Source organism: Desmodus rotundus, chromosome 9 (assembly GCF_022682495.2).
Source record: "Desmodus rotundus isolate HL8 chromosome 9, HLdesRot8A.1, whole genome shotgun sequence".
Lineage (NCBI taxonomy): Eukaryota > Metazoa > Chordata > Mammalia > Chiroptera > Phyllostomidae > Desmodus > Desmodus rotundus.
In genome coordinates this window covers 40,346,164-40,368,480 of record NC_071395.1, presented here as the reverse complement: position 1 = coordinate 40,368,480, position 22,317 = coordinate 40,346,164, and the positions used below count along the sequence as shown (strand labels likewise).

The 22,317-nt window shown below is 48.6% G+C and overlaps 1 protein-coding gene and 1 non-coding gene across 11 annotated transcripts in view; both read left to right on the top strand.

Annotated features, from left to right (window-relative positions):
• The window catches only part of RANBP3 (RAN binding protein 3), a 51,287-nt gene that overhangs the window by 1,158 nt on the left and 27,812 nt on the right, over positions 1 to 22,317 (top strand). For 5 of the 10 annotated variants that reach the window (XM_024569259.3, XM_045202610.2, XM_045202609.2 and 2 more), the window contains exons 2-3: positions 15,609 to 15,664; positions 21,232 to 21,420. In XM_024569259.3, coding sequence (XP_024425027.1) covers positions 15,609 to 15,664; positions 21,232 to 21,420 — 245 coding nt within the window. Of the gene's footprint in view, positions 1 to 15,608; positions 15,665 to 21,231; positions 21,421 to 22,317 lie in introns of those variants that run through there. The other 5 variants (XM_024569264.3, XM_045202612.3, XM_045202614.2 and 2 more) reach the window with 2 other exon arrangements.
• On the top strand, positions 1,362 to 1,482 carry LOC112312749 (small nucleolar RNA SNORA26). Its single transcript, XR_002975635.2, has one exon. It is a non-coding gene; the product is annotated as a small nucleolar RNA SNORA26 (small nucleolar RNA).

The following is a 22,317-nucleotide window of genomic DNA, read 5'->3' as shown; positions in this document are numbered from 1 at the left end:
TTGATCACCATGTGTTATCAGGTGATACAAAAGCTCCGTGAGGTAGGTAGTGTAGCCCGGTGCTCTTGGTGAGAAAGCTGAGTTAGAGTGGTTAAATGATTTGTCTAAAGCAGGTCACACAGCTAGTGAGGAGCAGGGATGTGAATCAATGCCGTCCGGCTTGAGAACCCCTCCTACCTTGGCCATTTTATGCCACATCTCTTCTGTAAGATAAAAGAGCCCATTGAGGGTTGAGCTTTCCATTATTAAGATCCGTTTAAAGGCAGAAGAGGGACTGGGCATGTGGGACTCAATATGACATGTTTTATATATTTACATCTTCAGCCCATTCAGTATCTTGATCTTAAGACTCATTTTCAACATCATATTCAACATCTCCATTTCGATGTCTAATAAGCATATCAAACAAAATTCCTGTCTTTTCCCCCCCAAACCTGTCCATCCCATAGTCTTTGAGAAGTACTGGCTTGAGTTAGACAGGTTAGGAGTACTGCTTGTGTACAAAGAAACGTTTCCAGTAGTGTATCCAGTTCAATATCTTGTTGGCCCCTGTTTCCATGGTGATCTTTTCAGGGATACTGACAGCAACTCCCATAGCCCTTTCTTAGTAGTCCTGTAGTCTATGACTTTTAAAGTCCAGTTGGATGCTTTGCCCCTAGAAGAGAGAGTGAGTGTGTGTGTGTGTGTGTGTGTGTGTGTATGTTTTACACTTGTGTTTTGGGATATTCTCTTCTGGCATTTCACTATTGATACATCCCAAATTCTAATCATCCTGTCTCTGGAGTTATTCTTCATTGTAGGCTGACATTGGATGGCAGCATTTTGACCCTGGTAAAGTTAAGAATGGGAAGAGGGTAAGCAGAGTGTATTTGAGCTATAGGAAATCTTGGATTCTAGATCTCGGTGTTAAAAGATACCACATTCATGCCTAACCAGTCTCTGCAGTGCAGGAGCGTCACCAGCCTCTGAGTCTTGTGGAGTTCGGCAGGCTGGGGTTCCAGTCCAACCCCATCCATGGGGCAAGAGCCTGTCCCAGACCTACCCTGGGCCTGGGGAGTTCGTCTGCAATATCTTCAGCTTGAGTTCTAAGCCTATGTATGTCCCTGTCCTTGAAACAAAATGACCCAGAGCACATGGCAAATGGCAACTGGAGAGTTCCTAGGTGCCAGATTGGTGCAAAGGCTGAAATCTGGCTGTCCTTAATGTAAAGGAAATTTACATCCCCAGGCTCCACTGGGTTGAACAACAGGCATCTAATGGGTTTCAGACTTCTTAAACCACTGAGATCCATGGGATGTTGACGAAAGAGGAGTGCAGGAAGCCATAGAAAACCCTGTAAAAATCCCAAGTCACCCTTTCCTGTACCCTTTTAAGGTTGATGTAGTGTCTTAGATGGCTAACACAGAAGGGTAAAGTAAGTCTCTGCAAAACCCAGAGACAAGATGGTAAACTCCTCTTTGGACCCTGTCTGGAGTCACAGCTCAAACAAACAAACAAACAAACCTCATACACACTTGAATCCTTCCTGGCCTGTGGATGGATATGCATGGTAGAAACCTGAGATCCAGCGTGAAGCGGGGTTCTCAACTTTGGCTCCATTGACATTTTGGATCAGATAATTCTTTGTGATTGAAGCTGTCCTAGGATGTTCAGCAGTGTAGTGGCGACCCTCACTCTATCCACGAGATGCCAGTAGCACACACCCTCCCCTGCACTCCTTCCTCAGGGGTTGTGACAACAAAAAATGTCCTCAGACATTGCAAAATGTCCCAGGTCAGGGGGTGAGGAGAAACATCAGCAGTTGAGGTCCACTAGTGCAAATTGAAGGTGAGCCCTGACCAGTGCGGCTCAGTTGCTTGGGTGTTGTCCCACAAGGCAAGAAGTCGCCAGTTTGATTCCCAGTCAGAACACATGCCTGGGTTGCGGGTTCCATCCCCAGTTGGGTGGGTAGAAGAGGCAGCCGATCGATATTTCTCTCCTTCTTTCTCCCTTCCTTCAGCTCTCTCTAAAAATAAATAAATAAATCTTTGGAAAAAAATAATAAAGTTATGATGAGGCACAGGCTTTGCCCTATGAATTGGATTTGTGTTTTGACTCTGTCTTGTGCTCTGTGAGTGTCTTTAGGGAAATTCTTAACCCTTTTGAGCCTCAATTTCCTCCCCAATAAAATGGGATAAGGATGATCCTGTCTATCTCACGGTTGCTGGGAGCACTGGCTGAATTAATGCATATAAGTTATTTCATACCTGTCTCAGCCCACAGTGGTAAACAGTAAATGAGAGCTATTTTTACTACAGTGGATTCATGTTATAGACGCATTCAGCTTGAGTGCTCAGCAAAGAGAGAGAGAGTTAAGGAATGAATCTGAATAGTGTTGTCGAATCTTAACGAGATGGCCCTGGGTCAGTCCTTGATGGAGGCCAGCGGGAGCTGGTCCTCTGAAGTCTTCTGTCTTGCCTCTCATTGCACGATCATCTAGCGGTGGGTTCTCAAGCCTCAGCGCTGCAGACACTTGGGACCAGATGATTCTTTGTTTGGGGCTGCTCTGTGCACTGTGGGATGTTGATGGCTTCCCTGGCTTTGATCCACTATGTGCCAGTGGCACCCTCCCCCAGTTACGACAACCAAAAATGTCCCCAGACATTGGCCAACGTCCCCTGGCAGGGTGGCACCACTGCCTCCAGTTGAACCACTGCTCTAGCCTGACCAGCTGTCAGTCTAGAGATTTTTAAGAACGGTTTGGCTTGTCTAAGTTTTTACCTTACTTGTTGGCTTAAAACCTGAACCCCAACAGGATGAGTTGCAACTGAATATTTTTTGATGAGCCAGAACTCAGTTGGGCTCCTCAGTTCACTTGATTCTCAGCATCCCCTTCCCCTAAGCTAAACTTAATTTTTAGGGTAAATGATAGACACCTGTTTTAAAATTTTTCACGAAGTTGTGATAAACATTAACTCTGAGACTTGCCCTCGGGTCAGAGCAGGTGCACTCACCTCTCCAGTGCCCTTCATGTCTGCAGCAGATGGGCCTGGTGGTAGTGAGGGGTGTCGTGCTACCTCAAAGGCTACAAAGTCTTTATACACTTTGAAGAAAATTTCAGTTTTGCTCAGAATCTTATGTATAAACGGTAAAGCTTATAGTTCTGTAAGTTTAAACTTTTGAACCACGTCTTCATCCTGCCTCTCAATTAACTGAAAACAGAATTGCCTCAGCAGTCCCATTACCTTCTCACCTTCATTGGGGGTTGGGGCTAGTCAGGGTCTGGTGTGTGCTTGTAGTCCAAGTGGGCTGGAGTGAGTGGAGGCGACAGACATTTCGTGATATTAGAACGGCGTTTGGAGAAGGGACAGTGGGGCTGGCGAAGCAAGTATTTTAGGTACCACTTGAATTCTGGCCTACAGATGAGTTCAGGCAGAGGATAGGGTACAGTGGGAGAGGAGAGCCATTCAGAGAGTAGTGGGGTGCGTTTGGGGGATCTCCTGTACTTGAGAAAGGCAGATGGCAGAGGTGTCTGGTAAAGACAGGGCCGAGCCTTTGTAGCTCTCCATGGTACTCGGAAGCAGTTGAGGCAAATAGGTTTGCATTTGTATCATTATCTACTCAGGACCTAGTGGTGGTAGTGCAGGTAGCAAGTTTCTTCATTTTGTTCAAACAGGATTTGTTTTTGCCACCTGTGTACAGTAACCTTCCTGCGGTCTCATGGAGTCCTGTTCAGTGTGACCATCACTGCTACTCAGTAGCAAACTATAAGCCATGTAGCACAGGACCTCAGAGTAAAGCCCTGCGTGTCCACAGTTTACTTGGTTGTTGCCACATGGTGCTATTATTGCATAGCACTCGCTGTGAATCTTAACCCTGATTGCATATACCCCTTATTTATTGTTCAAGGAGGTCGTGGAGGAAAATAGAAACTGGTGCCTGGGCCATACCATCAGAGATTGCTGCAGGAGATCCAGGGCGTCCACAGTTTTAAAAAGCCCCACAGATATTTTTATGACATGCAGCCAGAGTTGAAAACCACAGGCAGAAGTTGCAAGTTGCTTCAGGGGCAAGCAGACATGTTTAATTTGGCCCATTTAGGTTTTTCTTTGTTTTTAATTAGGAGCCAACACTTAAGAATTCTGAGATTTCTGGGGAATAAATAATCCAAGTTTCTGATTTCTCTTGAAAAATAGGAACCAGCCTTGGCCTGCATTCCTGCAGAATATGACTTGCCAGGTCTGAGGAGCAGCTGCTGCCCTTGAGATAGGCTGTGTGCACTCCTGGACACCACAGTTCCCACCGAGTCGTTTGGGCCCGGCCCACTTCCTCCTCCTCCAGCGCCTGCCCGACGCTGGTTGGCTTTTGGGTTTCAGCCCTCTTGTACCCCTCGTTGGCGTGGCATTCTTCCCACGCAGGGCACTCTTTACTGCAGTGGAAAGCTCTGTTGGCAATTGACTGAGGATCCAGTGTCCCCCAGTGCTCGTACTCAGCGAGCAGCATGTGGCGGCGGTTTTCCAAGATGGTCCAGAGGCCCTGGAGTCCCCAAGACCTTTTCAAGGGGACTGGGAGTTCAGAACTATTTTCATAACAATACAAAGGCATCATTTGCCCTTTTCACTCACGTTCTCTTGTGAATGGACAGTGGAGTTTTTTCCAGAGGTTATAATAGCAACAGATGGACTGCAGAAGCAGATAAGAGAATTCAGCTGTCTTCTATGCCACGCATTAGAGATTTGTCAGAATGTATGTAAAATGCCCCTTTTTTCATGAGTTTATTTTGTTTTCAAAAAGTTAACAGATTTATTTAGGTAAGCCTTTACTGACTGTTATCTTAAATTAACTAATATTTTGATACTTTTTTAGTTTTAATTTCTAATACAGTAAGTACCGGTAGCTATAGCCCACATTTACAAAAGTTCTTGGGAAGCCTCAATAATTTGCAAGTGGGAAAAGGGGTTCCAATGCTAAGAAGTTTGAGAATCCCTGGCACGTGATGTGGATCCCCAGCATAAGGGGCCTGAGCAGGGCCTGTAGGGAGATTCACGTGGGCTCCTCCTGCCCCTCCAGCCCCGGGGTGATTTTGAACAGAGACCGCCTGGCCAGCTTCAGTAGGCACCTGACTTGGGCCACATTTGGAAGCACCTGGATTGACTGGCTTCAGTTTGTGCCTCATCTCTGCCACTTACTTGCCCAGGACCTCAGGCAAGTTGTTGGACCTCAGTTCCTACATCTGTGGAATGGGAACAGTGCTAATCCAATCTGAGGATAGTTATGTCTGGCTGTTGACTCACTGGCATGTGCTGGTACCTGTCAGTCACGACTGGCTATTACTCTTCGGACTGGCTTCCTGGGTAGAGAAAAACTCCTTTGGGATTATAGCCGTGTTTCTGCACCTCATCATTATTGACAGTGGAGTTAGTAGGGGCAGTCCTGTGCCTTGTAGCATGTTTAGTAGTGTCCCTCACCTTCATCCACGTGATGCCAGTGGCACCCACCCACCTCCAGTCATGACAAGGAAAAAGTCTCCAAACATTGTCAGATGTCCCCCCAGGGGCAGAATCACCCCGTTTCAGACTCCCTGCATTAGGGGAGTCTGTTGAGTACTCCCCAAGACTGTTCTGTAATCCTCTGGTCTCCTAAAATCCTAGTCCTGCACATATTTAAATGCACAGGCTGAGTAGGGAGAGGGAAGGAGGTACATCCCAGGAGCTGGGGGGTCACCCCTGTTTATACTGTCTGACACATCAGGAACTTAACTCTGGTGTATGATATGAGTTAGGGATCTGACTCAGTTTTTTTCTGAATAATTAATGCAGGGTTTCTCGACCTCAGCACACTTGACATTGGGGGTTGGACCGTTCTTTGTGATTGGAGGAACATCCTTTGCACTGTAGGATGTTGATCAGTATCCCTGGTCTCAATCTACTAGATGCCATGAGCAGCTCCTCCCCATTGTGATAACCAAAAATGTCCCCAGACATTGCCCATTGTCCTCTGCACCCCTGGTGAGAACTGGGTTATGAGATTAAATGAAACTATCCAGGAATAAATTATTTGCCAACTAGAGCTTAGAGCTCACCCTCCTGACCTTCCTTTCCCTCTGTGGCCTTTTAGCAGCTATGTAGGCTTTGTGGGCTTCCGATCACTCGTTAATAAGAAGGAACAGTGTTGTCTATGACCTTTCGGGTCCAGGCCATTCCATTTCATGGGGGCTGAAGTGGGGAGAGCTGGCTGGTACCAGCGTGCCTACGTCCAGCCGTTGAGTCGAAGAGCCCATGGTCATCCTTTCCTGCGGATCAGTACTGTCAGCTTAATGAGCACTTCTCCTCCTCCTGAAAACTGAGGCATGGGGCACGACGTTTGCTCTCTCTCTGACAAAGAAAAGTAGGAAATCACAGATGTCAGTGGCTACCCCATGCACATATTTAGAAGGCAGGCCTTGCTTCTGCAGTAAGTTTAAAATGCTTTGACTAAGTTAAACTGCCCCAGGTTTGCCACACAGAATCTTGGGAATTTGCTGACTCAGTTAATCCCTACACTACATCTGTAACAGCGGAACTGGAGTGGGAAAAACAGTTTTTGAGATTTTGGCTTTCCCCTCTGAGCAGGAGCTGGGCATCTAAGAGTTCAGGGTCTGGGTTATTCATCGTCATTGCCATGGCTTGCAGAGGGCACCCTGCTTGTGGAGTCTTCTTGTCAGAGGAGCAAGAATTATTTTAGCTGCTGGCATCTGCCACTGACAGCGCAGGAGGTGCCTTCACAGCCTCATTGCAGTTGTCTCTGTCCCCGCAGCTAGGCACCGGCAGGCTCTGTCTCCAGGATATGCAGCCCCACCCACTTCGCCCTGTCTCCGAAGCCACAAGACTAGCTTGAGCCACCATGGTCACTGCCACTTCGCACCTGGATGACTCCTGGAGGCCTCCTCATGGTCCCCTTGCATCTACTTCTACCTCCCTGAGATCTAATCTCCTCTGCTCCCAGGATGATCTGTCGTGACATTTTATTACAAAACTTTTCTAACACACGTGAGCGGAAGGATCACATGAGGGCCACAGCCAGGGTGGATCTTTTAAAAATATAAACTAGCCCTGGCCTGGTGGCTCAGCTGAAGTGTCTTCCTGTACTCAAAAGGCTGCAGGTTCGATTCCCGATCAGGGCGCATATGGGAGGCAACCAAGCAATGTTTCTCTCTTCTTCTCTCCCTAAAATCCTTAAGAACATATCCTTGGGGAAGGATTTACACACACACGAGAGAGAGAGATCATGTCACTCCCCTGCTTGGAGGATTCCACCAGCCTCCCTCTAGACTGGAGAAATTCAGACTCCTCACCCCCTCCCCAGCTCGCCTTCCACCTTTCCCTGTGAAGACTTCCAGCCATGTCGGCCTCCAGGTTCTTGATGTCCTTAGGACTTTCCTACTTGGGATTCTCTCTGCCCAGTATATTTGGCCTTCACCCCTGTATGTCTGAGATTCAAATGATATCTCAGAGAGGCCTTACCCACCCATCCCCTTCTACCCAGCCTTTCTTTTCCACCCCCTGCTTTATCATATAGCTCCTGTCTCCAGAATTGCCTCGTCATCCCTCACCCCTCTGAGTACTTGTTTTCTGTTCCCACTAGCGAGCTGTGACCATGCTGAGCACGGTGCTTGGCGTGGAGCAGGCGCTCAGTGAATCGTGCTGCTGGGAGCAAGGCTTGGCTAGTTGGCCCTCCATGAGATCCCACTGGAGGGGATCTGAGATGCTGAGCATTTGTGTTGAGATGCCCTGGTGTCCAGGCAGCTCTTCTAAGGGGCCAAATTCTCCTTTGAATGTGAGGATTTGTCATTGTTGGGGACCCAAGGTCCCATGCTTTAAGGTGGCATCAAAGTATTTGCTGTCTTCTATGTGTAATTGTGATGATAATAGTACCAACATGGAATTTGGATTGTGTGCCAGCTACTCTGTGTGCGTCATTTCGTTCAGTCCTTCCTGAAGCTCTCTGGGGTCTAGGTACCAGCCCTGTTGGACAAAGGACAGTGTACAAAGAAAGTGAATTCACACAGTTGAGTCCTGTTTGAGTGCACGCAGAAACCAGAGCCTGCATTCCTGAGTCTTGTCATTTGGGTCTGCAGCTCTAGCAGAAGTTCTGTAGTCCTCATTTCCTTCTTGTGAGGGGACTTCTGTTGCCTTTGCTGGAACTTCTCTCCAGTCTTCAGCTACTTACACTTCACCTCGGCTGTGCTGGTGTCGTGCCATCTAGTTGCAGAATAGAGAAGTGCTATCCACGCCGGATCCCTGCATTTATCAGCAATTTTAGGTGAAGTTGCTGACTTTGTATGATTTATTTAATAGGTTTGTGGGGTTTCTCCTGAAGTCAAGGTACAGAGGTGCCCAAAGTACAAGGTCTTCCCTCAGCAGCCTATCTGGGTGTGTGGTGCAGGGGTGGAGGGTTTGGTTGCAGGGCCAATAAGTAGAAGAAGGCAGACTGCTGCTTGGCCTGAGCGGGGCTTCTGGGGGCAGGGCAGGGCGGGCCATGAGGCACCCAGCTCCCTCGGAAAGTCGGGCTTAGGATTCTGACCCATCTCTGCCTCTTACCAGGTTTGTGACTTCAGGCAAGGCCCTGGTCTGTCCGAGTCCTCTCCGTTTTGTTTCATGATTTGCAAATCAGAGATGATAAATAATATCTATGCCGTGGGGTTGTGATAACATTCAGTGAGGCTGGGCGTGTGGCATACCTACCACTGTCTAGTAAGGCCATTCAACAATTGTGAGTGACTTGTTGCTCTCACTGTTGTTAAAAGTGTAGAGGTGTGGCAGTAAGATGAGAGCAGTAAACATTGTCTTTGGTTTCAGTAGGTGAGGGCAACGGCAGGATAAAGAGCATTCCGGGGGGGAAAATGCATAAAATAAAAGAGCATCGTCTCCCAGAATTGTGCCCCCTGTGATCTGCTTGAGACCAGTTGAGAGTTGCCTGGGGAAAAATATTGATGCATTCAAGTACCGAGAAAAAGAATTCAGGGGCCCACCACCCTCCACTAGCTGGGCTGGGCAGCCACTGAGCAGGTCCACTAACACAGGGAGGCGTCACCTAGCAACAGCATGGTTGAGATCAGTGTCACTCTTCACCAGAGAATTAGCCTGTGTGAACAGAGTTGACACATCAGTGACGAATTCACCTTCATGTTGCTGCACAGAACTGTTTATAGTAATTCTCAAGAAGAGCAACGACTTGAAGGGCTGAGATGGTGTCACAGGATTAAAGCCGTTGCCACATATTAATACTGTTATTTGCATGGGCAAGATGCTTTCCATATTTCTGCACAGATAAGAAGATTAAGACACATCAGCCCAGGATTAAAGCTCATTTTACACAAGTACCTTGCTGACATTTTAGACAGCAATTCCAAGTGGCTTTCCAGAAGGGGGCTATTTCCTGGCAGGTGTTTGAGTCATCATTTAGGAGGGGAATAAACAGAACAGGAAAGATAATCCAGATTCCCTTCTCTGTGTTTTCCTGGGTCAGCGTGTTTTCTTCTATTTAGTTTAATCGAGATCCTCAGAGACAGAGGTCGGAGGCAGCCACAAGGGGGGGGTGCCAAAGCTTGTCACAGGACAGGTCCACCTTTGGTATTTGTGTGTGCCAGTCCCTCCACGGCCTGAAGGAAAGTTTGTTTATGTGAAAGGGAGGAATAGAGAGAATGTGTATTTTTAGCTTAGAATCTGAATTCGTTATGCAGAGCATTACATGGCTAAACATTTGATGATGAAGACCATGCAGTTTATTGCCCCACTGACTGTGTGCATCTTGGAATGTCTTGATTCACAGTTTCCATGAGGATTCAAAGAATCGGCTACTGGCTTAAGTGCACAGTTGACCAAAGCAGACAGCACGTTACTTGTTGAAAGCCTTGGGCCCACTCCAGAACTCATCGCTCGCCCTCTAGTTTTATTGGACTGGCTGGGCAGAGCGCCCTGACAGTCGTGGCCGTGTCAACAGTGCCTTTGGAAGCAGGGCCCTGAGAGCAGAGGTTAGGTGTGCGGAGGGGACCCAGACATCTGGCAGAGGTTTGGAATGAGAGCAGAGATCAGCAGAGATGCACCTGGGCTCACCTGTCTGTGCTCACCACCGGGACTGCACAGACCAAACGCAGGACACAGGCCCTGCCCTCAGGGATCACAGCTGGGCTGTCCCACTTTGCACCTGAACCTCCCAGTCAAGTGGAGGGTGGCAGGGGGGAGAGCCCATGCTGTGTGCCAGGATGTCATCAGGGGCTCACGCTTTTCCTCTGCTAGCCAGTGAGCCCCCCACCACCCACACACCATACCATTTGCCCTGGGGAGGGGGGACAGTAGGCCAGGATTTTGCTCCACTGGGTTGTGTGATCATTATCAGGCATCATAGCTGGGTTAGGGCTGGTGCTGTCCTGGGTGCAGAAGGGGTCTGAATTGAGCAGAGTAGCCATCTTGGACTTGGCCTGTGGCACTCAGAAAGCCACGGTGAGGCCAAAGCAGCAGACGCACCCCAGACAGTAGAGCCCACGCCACCCAGAGGCCACTTGGGGGCTGTATCTCACCCTGTTGTACACGCCAGCGGGGCCACAGTCACCCATGGAACAGTTCTCAGGCTTTGTTGAGGGTGTTCTGGAAGGTCGGGGGGATCCCTGGGGTCAAGTAACTGGGCAGCATTTGGTTAAACAAGTTTGTTTACTGTGAGTTTCTGTAACCCTTCCTATGCTGGTGTGGCAAGCCAGTTCTCCAGGAAGGCCACTTTTTTACAAACTAATGTGACCAGGGAGCATTTCACAGAAAAAGAGAAAAAAAAAAACCCACAAAAACACCTGGATTAAATAATCTGCATTTGATTAAGATTGTAATATTTTAGGTCTTAGTGGTGTCCTGGATCTCTAGAAATTTCTGGTGGTGGTTTTCCCTTGTGAGAGAAAGGCTAGGCTGGGAGTTCAAGCAGATCATATAGAAACCTCATTGCTTGACAACCAGGAGCTATTTGGTGATGGGACAGTTTAAAAAACCATCTGTGGCTACTCCAATAAAGGCAGGGCCAGCCTATTTGTTAGGGGTGCATGTCTATTGTCATTTTGTAATATCAGTACTAATTTGGCAATTTATGGACTGTGGCTCTCTTGGAGCTGAGCAGAAATGAAATGTATCTCTGGTACTTCATGTGTTTGGTAGAAAACTGACTGACTGAAGTTCGTTGGTGTGTTTTAGTGCGATGGTTGGGCTTATCATGACCAACAAACCTCCCCTCAGTGGGGGTCCCAGCAGGACCCAAGGTGGGCTGCCAAAGCCCTGTCCTACTCAGTCGTAGTCCTTGTAGTGAAGGACATTTCCTTCACCCTGTAATTGCTTGTTGGTCATTCGTTTCATCTGTGGCTCTAAAGACTCTGAGGTGAACACAAGAGTCCTCGCTCTTACAGAGCTTATGTTCCAGAAGTAGAAGCTGCCAGCAAGCAGATACCCAACCCACCGTGAGCTTTGGGCCTTGTATACAAACGCACTCCTCTCTTTCAATCAGATGTTTTAGCCTAAAGTTTTCTGCCCCCAGCTTCCTGTTACCACTTTCCTCGTGATGCCTTGCACAGAATAAGAGCTTAATAGATATTCGTGGTTACATAGCAGTTCGTGTTACACACATGAAGTACAGAGGGCTTTAGTTCAGACATTTATTGTATGATTCTTACATGGTACCCATCAGGTAAGGTGCGCAGTTGTTTTGGATGCTGTACCCATAGTCCCCCCAGCCTCCCTGACAAGTAGCCTCAGTGTGATCCATATAAGCCAGAGTATGCTTGGGAGCCCAGTTTAAACTGGGGGTTTGCCCTGGCCGGTGTGGCTCAGTTGGTTGGCCATCATCCTGCAGACCCAAAGGTCACGGGTTTGATTCCCGGTCAGGGCACATGGTTGGGTTGCAGGTTTGGACCCTGGTAGGAGCATGTGCAAGAGGCAGCTGATCGATGTTTCTCTCTGTTTCTCCCTCCCTTTCCCTCTCTCTAGAATCAATAGAAGAAAAAAATTATTTTATATTTTTATACATATATTTATAAAGATTTTATTTTTTTTAAAGAGGGGAAGGGAGGAAGGGAAGGAGAGAAACATCAGTGTGTGGTTGCCTCTCACACGCCCCCTACTGGGGACCTGGCCCACAACCCAGGCATGTGTTCTGACTGGTAATCGAACCAGTGACCCTTTGGTTTGCAGGCCGGCACTCAATCCACTGAGCCACACCAGCCAGGGCTAAAAGAAAAAAATTTAATAAAGATAAGTAAATAAACAAACTGGGGGCTTCCTGAAGGTGTCTGTGTCTGTATCAGGAATGAGTGTTGACTCTGGAAGAGAAGGAGGGAAAGTGTTCTAGGCAGAGGGATTAAACCAGGCAGAACTCCAGAAGTGTGCCAGAGCATGGGGAGTGCAAGGGACAGTGCCACCGTAATGGTCAGGTGGGAGATGGCCTGTTTGAAGGGGCTCCAACCCTAGTCTGGGAGGGCATTGCGGAGTTTTAACCAGTGGTTGTGGCTGCTCTGCAAGAGCCAGACTTAAGGCGACCCTCAAGTAGAGGCCAAGAAGGAAGGTCTGCACTCGGAAGGTGGTGGCAGGTGTGGGTCGAGCAGCCGCTGCTGGGAGTTCATAAGGGTGGATCTGCTTGGGTCTCACCTGGTGCTCCCGCTCTCTGTGTGGCTGCTTTCAGAGCTCAGACCCCCATGGTCCCCTCTAACCTCTCTCTGCCCCCAGCTGAGCAATGTGCCAGTGCAGTGCAGAATTGTTCCTCCTTGGGATGGGTTCTCTCCCAGTTACACTGAACCCTGCCACGTGGTCCTGTCCTGCCCCCGGGCCCACAGACGGCCCAGGCCTCCTTTAGTTGCCCTCCTATTTGCCTGCAGATCAGAACGCCCTCACTCTGCCATCCAGATGGTTCTCTCTTCGTCCAGTCCTTCCTGACCAGCCTGGCAGTAATTTTCTCTAGCATCCTCTCCTCTTGCTCATCCTCTCATCAGGTATTTGTTGAGTCCCTGCAAGGTGCAAGTACTGTGCCCACACCACAGACAGTGAGGGGGAACCAGGCAGTCTCCTCTCTCCTATAGCTGACATCTTAATAGGGGAGACAGACCATAAATACATCGTGTATCAGCTGGTGATCCCTGCTCTGAAGAGAAAGACCCCTCTGAGGCCAAACTTGGTTTCTTCTAGGGAGCAGCGTGTGTGTTTAATGAAGTCCGCAGCAGCAAGGCCCCACTCTCAGGCTGGAGGCCCTTAGAGATGAGGGGCAGAAATCCAGAGTGCATTAAGTAAAAATCAGCATCTGTTGACTTAGCTGAAAAGTCTTGCGGGTGGGGTTAGCTTTGGGCCTGCTGGACCCTGGGCCTCCAGCAGCAGGATTTAGTTTCCTCCTCCGCTTCCCGCTGGATTGGCTCCTAGTCTGGGGTCCCTTGTAACGACGGGCCGCTGCTGGCAGCCCCAGGGTTACCTCCCACCAGCTCAGCAGACAGAGAACTCCCCTTCCCCAGTAGCTCCAACAAAAATCCTGGACTTGAGTCTCATTCACCATCAGCAGCCTGTCCTTACTTACATCACTGTATCCCCTGGGGTCAGGGCATGCAGTACCTCTCCTCAGGCTGGACCCAGGGCTGGGCTCCATCTGAAACTCGGAGGTAGGGAAGAGGTGGTTTTCTAAAGAAAATGGGTGGTTGGAGAAGCTGGGCTGGCCAAAACCCTGGCTTCCTGTATACCCCAATGCCTTGCCACTGGCCGGGAGTCAAACACAGAAGTGAGGCTGGGGCCTCTACCTCCTGCCCCTGATGCTGGGCTGTGGTGTGCTGCAGGGCAGCACTGGAAGGTTTCTGGGATTCCCCGTGGTGCGGATAAGCTGCTGCCACCCCCAGTGTCCCCCCAGCATTGCTTTGCCGTCATTTATTGCCTGGCACAGGCATGCTCATTCATCCCCCCATCCTGGTCTGTTGGGCAGCAGCTGCACACTGTGCCAGGAGACGGCTGCTTAGGGAAGCATGGAAGCCTTGATGGTGATCCTTCCACCTTCCTCCCTTAGCACTGGTCTCATGCATGTCATTCACCCGTGTTCACCGTGAGCTGTGCACACTGAGGACTGTCGCGGAGAATCTGACTCTGGAACGGTGCGGCTTCAGTGAGCACGGCAAAGGGAATGGTCACCATCAGTGGGCCGTTGTCCCCAGGTTGAGACTGATGTTTGTCCTGCTTCTCCAGGGAGGGGCAGTTTAGGGGATGGGGAGTGGAACAGGGTCTGGTTGTCTCAGTCTTCTCCCTTTTCCTCCTCAAACCTTGTCTTCACCCTGTTTTTACTCTGGGTGATCGCAGTTACCTCCCAACTGATCTCCCCATATCACCCTCTCCCCCAAACTGTTCTCTCTGTAAATTGAAACCAACCACTGCGCCTTCCTAAGTTCTCGCCATGGCCACCATCTACCCCTGGGCCCCATGCCTTCACACCTGCCACTCTCCCTGCCAAGCTCTTAGTGAGACTTCAACACAGCAGCTTCTTCTCAGGGATGTTTTCCTGACACTCTCAACCAGATGCTTCCCAGCTCCCCCCACGTGACCACCCATAGGAACTGTGAACCGTGTCTCCCTCCTGCATGGCAGTCCTGCTGGGGCAGAGCTGTGTGAATATAAATTCCCGGTGAATCTCAGCCTCCCCGGCTGGTGGCTCTGTGACGGCAGGACTGTGCAGGTGCCCTGCGAATTCCTGACTCCCCTGGCTTCCCATCCATTCCCTGCCCTTGGATGGTGAAGGAGGCCCTGGGCCCCCCACACAGGGTCGTGAGCACACCCAGAGCCACCACGCCCCTGCCCGAGAGGACAAGGAGCCTCCTCCAGGGGTAAAGGCAGCCCTCGTTACAGTCCCCTGGCTGGCAGCAGAGGCTTCCTGGGCTGCCCCTAGATGGGAGACAAGTTGTGCTGCCTGAGAGCAACAGGCAGCACAGCCCCAGTCCTGTCATGTGATGGGACATCTCAAAGGGCTCTCTCCTTCAGCAGCCATGCAAGGTGGACTCTCAGACTCCTGCAGCTCATAAATCCTTTTTTTGTTACTGCCTGCTCATTTAGAGAACCAGGTAGAGTGTTGGGCTGGGGTTCTCCACAGAGCTGAAGCCATGTGGGCAGAGGTTACAAACTGGTTGCCCCGTGGCCTCAACGGGCCTACAGGTTTGAAAAAATGAGAATAAAAAACCTGAACTAGTCTCCAGCACTTGAAATTCAGGAGATGCCACATAAAGATCCAACTGCCCTGCGCCAGGTTTCTTCAAAGCCACAGTTGGTGGCGCGGAATAGCTGCCATCTCCAACACCCTGCCGCGCGGCACACTCCCCACCGCTCTCCCTTGATGGGTGACTCGGCCTTTGCTAAGTGAGTCTTAAAGGCTTTTTATCAGGGTGTAACAAGCACACGTACCCTGCCACTAAGTGTCACATTGTCACAAACTGATCACCCCACATCTCCAAGTCACAAAACTTTTCTAAGCAATTTGATGTCCTTTGGAATTACTAGTTTTATGTTGGGTTTGTTTTTTGTTTTTAACTTATTACAAACAAATGTAGTTTTGTTTACTGTATGAAATAGTGTTGGGGGGAAAAACACCAATTTTTCTTTTTACAGAAAAGCCTGCCATTGCTCCGCCCGTCTTTGTGTTTCAGAAGGATAAAGGACAAAAGGTAAGGGGCTGGTACGTTCTCTCTTCACCTCTGTTTTCTCCCAGAGATCTCTCCCTGGTCACAAGGATACTTCTGCCCTGTAAGCTTTCACATTGATCTTGGAGGAAAAAGGCCCGGTGGCTTTAGGTTACCATGGTGAGAGGTTGAAATAGGTGTGTGTGGAAAGGGTTCAGAGACCCTCCTTTAAAAAATGGTGGTAGGAAGCTTTCTCCTCATTCTGAATTATTTGATTTAGAAATACTACTGTACATTAGGAAAACCAGTGGGAGCGAGAAGAGTAGAAGGAAAAGGTAGAAGGAAGGAGAGGAGGAGGGACGGGAAGGGAGAGAAAAGCTGGGTGAGAGAGCAACTGGTGGTTAAGGGAAAAAAATAGGAACTTTAATTAAAGATTTTAGGGTGGTGTTTTGGCCCCAGCCAACTTGGCATAAGTGTATTGAGAATAATTACTAGCTGGCTGGCACTGTGTGTGTACCATTCATCTTTGTTGGGTTGCTTTCCCCTCTTGGACCTTCAGTGTCTTGATCGAACTGTCGTTGGAAATACCTTGCCCAATTCCTAGTGATGAGCTGGTAGCTCAGTCGAACTCCAGCTGCCGCATGTTGTTTATCTTGAAGTCACAGGTGTTCTATCCCTGTCTGACAAATCAGTGTGGAAGGTTGCGGTTGTGTCCAAACTTAGCTGATGTTCTGCGCTGGTGCTTCCCAAGCTTGTCTGAGGACTCCCTCTATTCATCAAAAAAATGGATGATCCCTCCCCACCCATGGCCCAGGCAAGATAGCAGGTAATTTAATGCCCATAGCAGGATTTCAGAGGGACCAGGTGTGTTGTCAAATCCACTTTCAATCTTGTTGATAAGAAGCACATTTGAGAATTGGGTCAGGGCTGGGGATCCACAGGGCTGGGGATCCACAGGCCAGGTGCTGTGGCCGATCCCCAGTCTCGCAGCAGGGTGGCCAGCTCTGAGGTCGGCGGCTGCTGGCCTGGCAGTTTGGGACTCCTGGCAGTCCAGCTACTGCTTGTAGACTTTGTCTCTTGGTCTGAGAAGAAAGGCCAGACTTTTTTTTCTGTGCAGCCCAGTTTTTCTGGATAATGTTCAAGTACTGTTCCGGGAAGAGAGCTGTGTGTAGAGGGGACAGGAAGGAGAGGGGGTTGCTCTAAAACCCGCCACCCACACCCCCTCTCACTGAGCAGTAAGTATCGCCTGTATGGGCAGGGGCTTCTCTGTGAGGCTTGTTCTCACATTAAAGGTTCCCATTGTTAGTCCTCTGCTGAAGAACCAGAAAACCTGAGAAAGTGTTCTTCCCTCTTTTTGTTTTTGTTTGTTTTTGTTTTCCAGGAGCTATGTTAGAGATACATCAACCTCTGCTGTCTCCTCTCCCCGGGACTCTGACATGTACTAACAGCTTAGTTACCTGTGTTTTTAATCATCCTTCCTTTGGAAAAGGGTCAGTCACTGAAGGGCTGGTGTGTTTCTTCTAGCTTTTTAGAAATGGATGTATTCCATTTATTTCTCTTATAGATGTAAAAGTCAATTCTCAGGTTTTCCATTAAATCAGGGTTTTCTAGAATTTTGAGTTTTATTCTGATCATCTTTTGAATCACTTTTAGCTTAAAACAGGGATCAGCAAACTAAGGCCCAGCACTACCACCTGTTTTTATAAATACAGTTTTATTGGCCCATCCCCGTCACTGTAGCTGAGGCTGATTGCCTGTTGTAACAGCAGAGTAGAGTAATTAGACCCCAACCCTAAAGGCCTGCAGAGTCAAGAATATTTAGTATCTGGCCCTTTACTGAAAAAGTTTTGCCGACCTCAGATTTAAGTAAGCAATAGAAATTAATAATTCTTTAAACCTGTGGACTTTTGGACAGCCAACAGGATGAAAAACTAAAATGTTATATTTGTCCAGCTAAATTCAAAATGCCTTTAAAATTACTAATTCCTGTTTCAGTATTATTTTCACAGTTGAGGTGGTTCTGTTGCTTTGGGGTTTTTTTCTGTGTTTTGTTACGAATTTATTGGGGTGACATTGGTTACTAAAATTATAAAGTTTTCAGGCGTACAATTCTATAACACATCATCTGTATATTGTGTGGTCACCACCTCAAGTCAAGCCTTCTTCCATCACCGTTTATCCCCCTTTACCCTCTCCCACTCCCTCCCCACCCCACCCCCGCCGTGTATTATCTTCATACATTTTGTGGAAATTATGTAAATGATGACATTGAACCAGAAGAGTGGTGGCTGGTCATCCTCATCTTAAAGCGGGCAAATGCAGTTCTGATCAAATACTGACTCAAAGCCAGCTCTCATGGACTCTAAAAATAATTGGTCTCCAGGTCCTCAGAATGCAGCTCTCCACTTCCGATGCAAGATCATCAAAAGCGTGTGGGAATCCTCTGTGTTTAATAGCAGAAGCGGGAGGAGCTTCTGTGATTGTCCTTTAGGGCCGCTTTCTGAGCTCTCAGGTAGATAGTGGGCATGTGGACACAGAATCTTCCTTTCTTTCTCTATTGCTATGACAGCTCAGGAGTAAGGCAGAAAATAAACAGTAACTCGGCCAGCCTTGTTTCCTTGACTTCCTATTTCAAGGGAGATGGAAGGGTAGACCCAGAGAGGCAGCCGTAATACTTCTGACAGAAGTTAGCGTTGGAGAATCTTCCAGTTTCATCCTCTCTTCCTGCCCACTTCCTTCTCACACCGCGGTTGCAGAGCAGGGAAAAAGCTGTTAGAGCTGGGTTTTTTGGGTTTTTTTTCTGAGCGAACTTTTTTCCCCTCTTTTTATCTTCATATTTTATTTTGAAAATTTCAGACTCAGAAAAAGTTAGAATGGTACTAAGGACACTTGGGTATTCTTCACCGGGCTTCACTGTGACATCTTTGTCATTAATGATGGAAGCGCACAACTGTGATGTGTGCCCATCTGACTTCCGCAGGCGTCACCTGTCTGTGGGCCCTGTGCCGTTGTCACCCGCAAGAAAATGACCATTATCGCTTCTCGGCCTTTTGGCTAAGATCGAGGTAGAAAATTATCATTAATTCAGAAGCCATCTCCAGTATATAAATTGTCCTAATTGTCACCAAAATGTCCCTTATAGCTATTTTTTAAGCGACTTCTTGATCCACAAAGATTAAGTAGTCCCGTTGTCATTGTGGGGCCATTAATTTCCTTGTCAGTAAATGGTCTCTAATCCACCCAAGTGGTATGTGCTTCAAAGAACCCCTATACCCCCCCTTCAAAGAGAGCACACTGCAGGCCCAGCTATTGTTACTGAATCGTGATTGAGATGAAAGATTTGAAATTTAAAAAACGAAAAACTAAGCTGCCGGCCTTAGGTGTTTTGTTTTTGTGTGGTGGCGAAGCCACTCGGCATTCACTGGCAGTGCCCGCATTGACGATCTTTGCATTCACAGCAAACTGCAGGTTGGTGTTAGTGGGCTGCTGGTGGCGGCACAGGTCGAGCTGCCAAAGCCTCCTATGGTCCAGTGTTACAGAAGCTTGTTACGGCCTGAACGCAGGCTTTTCTTCTTTCCATGTCTCCCGGCTTCCTCAAGGTGGCGCTCCTTGCGAAATGCTTACATTTATGTGCATTTGTGTTTTTAAAGCAAAAATGAAACCTTTTATTAACTGCCTTGATTGGAGGCAGTTTTTTTTTAATGTGAAAAGAATTTGAATCTCCTACAGGTTTTCTTATTGTTTGTGATGATTAAAAAAAATTTTTTTTTCAGTTAGTGTATCTTCCAAATATTTGTTAACCTGAAGGGGGGTGGCTCTGAGGTTGTGCTGGCAGGACAGTGCCCATTTGGTAAAAGGACAGAGAGCGGTTGCAGCAGTGCTTCCGAGCAGAAAGTCCGGTGTTGCTGGAAACGCTGTAGAGCGTGTTTAGACCTAATTTTGAAGCTTATTGTTAGTATAACAAGTATATCCTGTGTGCACATTTTTGTTTGGGTTTTTTCTGTTACTTTTGTCGGCCACATATATTTTACGATATATGATCTAGGGTCAGGATCTGACATCTGGTTTTAACAAACGGTGAAAACTACAGGCCCTGCCTTGGTTATCTGAGCTTTTCTTGTCCGGCAGAAACACCCAGACCCAAGGAGAGAATGCTGGAATAGCGTTCGTACTTCTTTTTGGTGCTCGATTTAGACTTCATTTTGAGTCCCCCATGCCATGAGGGCATTTTATGTTCTAAAGGCAGTGATTAAAAAAAATATCCAAGTGGTTCAAATTAGAAAGAAAGGCAGTTTCCCACAGAGCTCTGGGTTTAATTTTCTCGTGTTGGGTGTTAAATCTCTAGCCATAAAGTAGCAGCCAGCTAGTGCACGAACTGACCTTGGTGCCCCTGGCAGGCGGGAGGGAGGAACAGCGTGGGGAGGAAGGCCTTTGTGTCTGTGGGTCTCCCCTGGATAGGCAGAGTTGGTTTTGGTGGTTTTTTAAATGTACACATGAGTTAACATTGTGTTGCTGTTGCTTTCCTAAGAATATTTGAAAGTTCTCTTAAATCTTTTCATACAGTTCCTTTAATTCGACAAGCTCACAAGTCAGGAAGGGGCCCCCACACCCCCTCTAACGAGGCCTCAGTCTTGTCACACTCAGAAGAAACACAGCAGTGTCTGTGGGGCAGTAGGGAGCCTGATGGTCACTTCCTTCACAAACTCAGAGAAATGGCTTCGTGTGGTGGGCAGGGCCAAGCAGGGCCGGAACCCCTCTCTTCCAGAACACCAGCTTTATAACCCGTTTCTCAAGAAAAGAGTCTTGGCCACAGAGCTGTCAGCCTGTAGAAGCCCCCCAGCCCCCAGAAGCCCAAGAACCAGTTCAAAGAATGCCAGGGTGTTGTGCTGTCAAGGATAAAGACTTGTGGAGCCAGCTTTCTCTTACCTGGCTGTTTTCCAAATAAGCCCCTGCCCAGGGTGTTTGGACTGAGCCTGGGGAAATTCCCAGCCAAGGGGGGCTCCCTCTTCCAGCTAAACTCCCACCCTTTCCCCAACACAAAACCAGCTCTCTGTGTCTCTGCCAGCTCATTCGGTCACCCCACACCTGCACTCACTGAGATGAGAAACTCTTCCTTCAGCTCAGGTTGAAGCAGCTAGAAGAACTGGAGTGAGATGCAGAAGGCTTTGACCCTGGACGCCCCATTCTGTGTCTATGTGGTGTCCCAAGCCTGCCTCCCCACCGTTCCTAGCAGACAGAAATGGTGCTGAGGGCAGTTCCCTCGTCAGTATCTCTGAGGAGATGTGTTATTAACGTGTAATCCTCCCTGTTCCCATCTGATAGAGGCACCGCCCCCCTCTTCATCACCAGGAGTGTTTTTCCTCACTCATGGCCCATAAGCAGTGTAGCTTCGTGCCAGGCCTCCTTGTACTTCTGAAAATGAAAGTCCAGACTTCCTGCATACCTTAAAGCTCCTGCACTGAGCCACATTGTGCCAGCTTTCTCGGCCCATCCTCCTGGGCAGGAACTGCTGGAGTTCGAGCCATCTCTAGCCCTTCGATCCCCACCCCGACCCCTGCCCCATGTTGCAGCCTTTATTTACATTGAAGGAAAATTGTCTTTTTTGCTCCCAGTCCTCTGCAGAGCAAAAAGACTTGTCGGATTCGGGAGAGGCGCCTCGGGGGGAGGCTGAGGCTCCCGATCGTGGCACAGGTCACCCCGAGTCAGCTGGTGAGCATGCTCTAGAGCCTCCTGCCCCCGCTAGCGCTTCAGCCAGCACTCCTGAAGCCCATCTTCCTCCTTTTCCACGAGAACTGGCAGGGGTAAGTCCACCTCCACCCAGCATTCCGTGGCCCAGGGGTCCCATCCCAGACCAGCCCTCTCTGTCCGGGCCCCTCAGGTTTAGACTCTAGATTATAAGCAGCTGATGATAACTGAAAAGATGACCAGGATCTCCTCACCTCTCTTTAACTCGCACTGCCTCAGAGCCAGGGAGTTAGGTCCCCTTTTTACACAGAGACTTTTCTAGCTGAGGAAATACCCGTAGCAAAAAGCCAGCCCTGTGAGCTGAAAGAGACACAAGGGGCCAAAAGAGGAAATGAGTAGTGGGTAGAACCTTCCAAATCAAATCCGACCCCTTTTCCATTTGTTCTTTCCCTTCTCCCTGAGTCTGGGCCTTCAAGTCCAGTGTCTTAGAACACAAGGAGCCCTGGCTCCCCTAACTGTGGGAAGAGGAGGAGTCTGACAGATTGCTCTGCAACACTGAATTGAATGGACTGGTGAGGCTGGGAGCTGCGTGCCTTCGATCAAAACAGGAAGAAGACTCTTCTCCGAGCCCTTTTTCTTTGTATTAAGAAGGCTTTTGAAGATTATAGGTAGAGGAGATTGTGAACTCTCAAGAACGAGAAATGTCTTGAGTGTTTGCAGTCTGATAAATCGGGAAAGGTAAAAAACATCATCGTACATTCAGGGTTGAAACTCCATAGGTACCTCATGACCGAGTCCCCCAGTGCCGTGACAGGAAAAAATGACTTTTAACAAGAGAAGAGAGGACCCCAGTCAGCCACACAGGACGCCAGGCAGCTTTCCAGGGCGTCACAAGCCCAGGCCTTTAGCAGTCCCGGTGTCACGTTACCAGCACCCTGTGTTCTTAAGGAAACCGTTGAATTTCAGGTACAGGCACCAAACCCTAGGCTGCACAGGAAGAAGCCATGTGTCAG